The following is a 6,131-nucleotide window of genomic DNA, read 5'->3' on the forward strand; positions in this document are numbered from 1 at the left end:
AAAAATAAAATCTGAGACTGGCAGAGTATTTTATTAAGTCTTGGGAATCAAAGATGTGGGATGGGTTTAGGGTAATTAATCCAACTTAACAACACCTCTGAAGCAGGAGTCAAAAACTGGCTAAACAGGACCATAAAGCCAGCTTAAACTTTTTAAAACCAAATACCAATGACTTTAGTTCTTTTATTATTTTAGGAAATGCTACATTATCAACACTTTTCATGTCACTGAAGACAAAATGGTATAGAAAAACAGACATCAATGACTGAGTGGAAAAGGATATCTAGACTCAGATTCTGAATGTGAAGATGTTTTAGATATGCCCTAGCCAATTAAGTTTGCTTAAAATTTTCATGTTTTGTGTATATACCAGAGTAATTGATAATAAAAATCTATTCAATCTAAAAGCTTGCTTTCAATAAATATGAAATAAAAATTCTAGGTGAAATACAGTATCACATGATTCTTCTGTTACTCTGTGGATCTCCTTCCTAAAGGTGGACAGGAATACTAATGGTTGACCATCAGCCTTTGTGGTTAACACCACAGGAATAAATGTAAGATACTTTGTCTGAACACTTTACCCCTAGGGGGAGCTCAAAGCACATCTTCCTTTATTCCACCCCAGAGAAGTGCTAAGGACACATTAGTGAGCCACAGTACTAGGTTATTTCTTCCTAAATGGTAAAAAGATCAAATGTTCTTGTCATCTACAGGAATGTTCCTGTGTATTTTTTTACTCTCTTCTCTCATAGAGAATGCAAAAAAAATCTGCTTCCTATCTTGGGGAGACTATTGAGAAAATCAGGGTATAGACAAGGGGAAACGTGGCATGAGACACACAGCCTGAGTCTAGCTCCGGGCAGATCTTCATGGAGCTTTGAAACTAAAGCCTGCAGCAATAAAAAATGAGTATGTGTCCAGGATGTGCTTAAGAATCTACAGGATGGCCCTAACCGTTTTAGCTCAGTGGATGGAGCATCGGCCTGCGGACTGGTTCGATTCTGGTCAAGGCCATGTACCTTGGTTGCGGGCACATCCCCAGTGGGGGGTGTGCAAGAGGCAGCTGATTGATGTTTCTCTCTCATCAATGTTTCTAACTCTCTATCTCTCTCCCTTCCTCTCTGTAAAAAATCAATAAAATATATTTTTTTAAAAAAAGAATCTACAGGGTGGTGGTAATAGGCTCTGGTATAGCAAATGTAGAATTGGAATCCTATCTACGGACTGCTTACAAATACAGCTAAAAATCATTTTTAGAAACTTTTTCCCCATCAGTATAACAGGATCTTAAGCACTGCCACCTGAGTAAATTTAAAAACTTATAAGCAATAAGTAACCAATATACTACTTTTAGGTTGAGAATAAAGGCTTGTTTTATATATAGACAAAATATAAAATAGTAAATTGTTTTACCTGGAATGATCCAAGAATATCCTTTAAGGGCTCTTCATAAAACTCATCTCTTCCAAAGAAAAGCAGCAACTCAAAGAAACTCCTAGGAAAAATAAATGAATGATAACTTTCATTGCTTCTTTGACTTTTGCCCCAATTTAAAAATATCTCAATAGATAACAGCTATGTAATCAGATATCTAGTTTTAAAATAGTTGGCTCTGAAACATTATATAGATCATTTAGGATTCATTTTATGTTTTCAGTAAAATTTTAATAGAAGTATCTTAAAGAAAAATAAAAGAAATACACTTAAATTCTGGAATTACAGAATGAACTCATGCCTACTAGTGTTCACACTGCAAAAAAATGCAACAGGATACCAGGTGGTAAAATGTAGCAATACATGTGAAGATTATCTAAAATGGGCACATACTCGTAGTACAATGGGAAGCAGAAAAAATTCAAGTTAATTTTTTTCAGAAGAATATAAGGGATAGATAGAAACAAAAACATATTAGCGAGTCACCATGAATCTCTCAACCAACATTTATGTTACAGCAATATCACCAATTATGTATCTAATTAATGACATTTGGACACTCAAACTCCAGGCTTCTCTTAATTATCATTTTCCTACTGTCCAAAATCCTTATTTTCAAATAAATTATTTGGAAAATATTGTTATTAATTAGTTTATATGCCTTTAATAATTCATTAGCTCATACAGGAAGAAATATTATTTATTTCCTAATCATGAACATAGAAAACTATAAAATTATTATATATTACTTTGCAATCCTAAATGACAAATCCCACAAATTTTTTTAAAATATATTTTTATTGATTTCAGAGAGGAAGGGAGAGGGAGAGATAGAAACATCAATGGTAAGAGAGAATCATTGATCAGCTGCCTCCTGCATGGCTCCTACTGGGTATCAAGCCCACAACCCAGACATGTGCACTGACCTGGAATCAAACCATGACCTCCAAGTTCATAAGTCAAAACTCAACCACTGAGCCATGCCAGCTGGGCACTCCCACAAAATTTTTAAATTTTGTCACGGCCTTCATTTTGAAGTCTATTTTGTCAGATATGAGTATTGCTACCCCAGCTTTCTTTCTTTTCGATTTACATGGAAATTTTTTTTCCCAACCTTTCATTCTCATTCTGTATGAGTCTTTTGCTCTGAGGTGGGTATCTTATAGACAGCATATAATTGGGTCATGTTTTTGTATGCATTCAGCTACCCTTGCCTTTTGATTAGAGCATGTAATCCATTTACATTTACAGTTATTAATAATAGGTACTTATTTGCCATTTTAATTCTGTATGCCTGTTTCTTTCTGTCTCTATTCTTCTCCTTACAGCATTCATTTTGGCATTTATTGCAGTGCTGGTCTGGTGATGATAAAACTCCTTTAGCCTTTTTTTGTTGGAAGCTATTTTTTCAACATCTATTCTGAATGATAGCGTTGCTGGATACAGTAATCTTGGTTTCAGGTTCTTGCTTTTCATTACCTTGAATACTTCATGCCATTCCCTCTGGCCTGTAGAATTTCTGATGAGAAATCTGATAGCCTTATGGAAGCTCCTTTGGAGGTAATAAATTGCTTTTCTCTTGCTGCCTTTAAGATTCTCTCTTTGTCTTTAATTTTTGGCACTTTAATTATGATGTGTCTGGGCAAGGGCCTGTTTGCGTTCTTCTTGCTTGGGACTCTCTGTGCCGCCTGAACTTGTGTGACTTTTTCCTTCACCCCATTAGGAAAGTTTTTGGCCATAATTTCTTCAACATGTTCTCCATTCCTTGTTCACTTTCTTCCCCTTATGGCACACCTATTATGTAAATATTTTTACATTTCATATTGTTTCATAACTCCTTTAAGCTGTCCTGTTTTTTCAATTTTTTTTTTGTTTTTGTTTTCTGGTTGAGTGACTTTCTACCATCATCTAATAAATCCACTGATCTGATCCCCGGCTTCTCCTAATCTGCTCTGTATATTTTTCCACTGTGTTCTTTATTATTGCTATGTCATTCTTCATAGATACTATATCTTTTCTCATGCTGTTGAGCATTTTTGCCATCATTATTCTAAACTCTATGTCTGTTATATTTCTTATCTCCTCTTCATTTATCTCTTCTTCTGGAGAATTCTCTTGATCTTTCATTTCAGGCTTGTTTTTTGGCTGCCTGTTTGGATTTGTGTCTCTGTATTAAGTAGATCTGCTATGAGTCCCCATCTCTCATGCAAGACAATGTCAGATGCTGTTTGTGACTGTTTGGAGCTATCAGCAATCCAAAGCTTGTGGCTCTCTCTGCTGTGGTTGGGTGCCTTTGGAAAGGACCAAGATGTGCACCAAGGACTGCTTTTCCCAATCCCTGGACCAGAAGGAGATCAGGCAAAAAACAAAATGTTTAAATACTAAGTCATGTAAAAGATATACAAAGTTTTAGTTTTATAAACAGTTTGTCTTTTATCAAAATTAATCACTAATAAAGATCAAAATTTTAAAATGCAAACATAACTATGAGACTGTCTTGTTTTAAAAATTATGACACTTAAGCATTACACAATAAATACAAAGACTGTTCAAAATATAGCATAACAACTATATGCTACGAAAATATTAACTGATATTTTTATAAATTTGACTACTTAAAAATTTTAAATGTCACCAGACCAAAAAGTGTAAAAGCAGTCAAAAGCAAAATGATACACTGAGAAAGAATTTTGCTGATTTCCTTAATTAAAAAGCATGTACAAGTAATTTTTTTAAAAAGTCCAACAACCAGTAGAAACTAGGAGGGAAGAAGGACTAACTTCATGGAAAACAAATGCAGGTAGATTTTTTTTTTTCATATAGGAAAAGATGTTCTAATTACTCATAATTAAATAAGTAACAATTTATGAAAATGAAATACCATTTTTCCTTCATATTTATGAAAATGTTGATATATTCTATCATGGCTCTGATAGTATGGTGGAGGAATGATAAATGGTACCACCTCTTTTAAGGGCAACACAGTAATAATCATCAAAATTTTAAATGCACATATACCACTTGATTTTGCAACTCTACTTATAGAAATTAATCCTCCAAATATATATACATAAGCTCAAAGATGTATATATAAGAATATACACCCACAGATGGTGTGTAGTAGGAAAGACTGAAAGTATTTTAAATGTCTACCCCAGGGGACTAGGTAAATTAATTATAATACACCTATACAATGAAATATTATGCAAATATTAATGAAATAAATTAGTGAGAAGATACTTATATCTACATGAAGAGATAAGGAAAAAAATCAAGATATACTGCTCAGCAAAGATGCAGAAATTCATTACATTATCATTTGTATAAAGGGAGGGAGGGAGCAAAGGGCACATGAAAATCCAGGGCATATTGTCAGACCATCTAGAGCAATGGTTCTCAACCTTCTGGCCCTTTAAATACAGTTCCTCACGTTGTGACCCAACCATAAAATTATTTCGTTGCTACATGGTAACTGTAATGTTGCTACTGTTATGAATCGTAATGTAAAATATCTGATATGCAGGATGGTCTTAGGCGACCCCTGTGAAAGGGTTGTTTGACCGCCAAAAAGGTTGCGGCCCACAGGTTGAGAACCGCTGATCTAGAGGATATGCAACAAATTGATAAAAGAAATTGCCTTTACATAGGAGAAACTAGAAGTCAGGGGTAAAAAGAATTATGTTTCAATAATAACCCTTTTGCAATTATTTATTTTACTATCAGTAAGTATGAAAAGAAAAAACCATTAATGTGTCTCTGGAATCTTCTCCATCCCTTTTAACAAACATTAATTCCCATCTATCTCATCTTTAAACTTCTAATAGGCCTTCCTAATTCCAGTCTTGCTATTTCACCCTTACCTAAAACCTATGTCTGCCACCGTTATCTTCCTAAACTAATGATCTAACTACTTTCAGACTTTACAAACTACTGTTTGGATTGTACATATAAAGCAAAGACCTTTAGCGAGACACTTATTCTGTTTGGATAACATATTATTTTAGAATATTTTAGTGAATGGCAAATATTTAAAAACTGTGATGTTTCAGATTAAATATAGATTTATTTTAGCTCTTGAAAAACAAGAATCCCTGTAACACAGGCCTTGCATCTCTCCATGACAAATAAGCTGAGTGGCTACAGGGAATGAACCTCCTTTCCAATTTGCCGGTCTCCATCTGCCTCTCCAACACAGTGCCTGTTTGATTTATTTATTACTTATACTAGAGGCCCAGTGCACAGATTTGTGCACTGGTGGGGGGGTCACTCAGCCTGGCCTGCACGCTCTCACAGTCTGGGACCTCGGGGGATGTCTGCCTAAGCCGGCAGTAAGACATCCCTCTCACACTCCGGGGCTCTCGCAGTCCAGGACCCCTTGCTCCTTACCGCCTGCCTGCAGCAGAGGCGGGAGAGGCTCCTGCCACTGCGGCTGCACTCACCAGTCATGAGGCCAGCTTCTGGCTGAGCAGCACTTCCCCTGTGGGAGCACACTGCCACCAGGGGGCAGCTCCTGCACGTCATAGCGACCAGTCATTCCACCATTAGGATTTTATTATATAGGATTGCCTTCCAATCCTACTTAGGTATATAAGACCACTGATCTAAAGCAGGAAATTCAAATTGCTTATCATGACAAAAAACCTTTTTGTCTGATCCAAAACTGCTCTTAAACAAATATATTTTACCACAAATTC

At 35.6% G+C, this 6,131-nt stretch overlaps 1 protein-coding gene across 1 annotated transcript in view; it reads right to left on the reverse strand.

Moving 5' to 3' along the window:
* The window catches only part of LOC102766544 (zinc finger protein Rlf), a 94,127-nt gene that overhangs the window by 27,783 nt on the left and 60,213 nt on the right, over positions 1–6,131 (reverse strand). Inside the window, exon 3 of the mRNA XM_006768257.2 lies at positions 1,417–1,498. Coding sequence (XP_006768320.1) covers positions 1,417–1,498 — 82 coding nt within the window. The remainder of the gene's footprint in view (positions 1–1,416; positions 1,499–6,131) is intronic.

Source organism: Myotis davidii, unplaced genomic scaffold (assembly GCF_000327345.1).
Source record: "Myotis davidii unplaced genomic scaffold, ASM32734v1 scaffold42, whole genome shotgun sequence".
NCBI classification, from domain to species: domain Eukaryota; kingdom Metazoa; phylum Chordata; class Mammalia; order Chiroptera; family Vespertilionidae; genus Myotis; species Myotis davidii.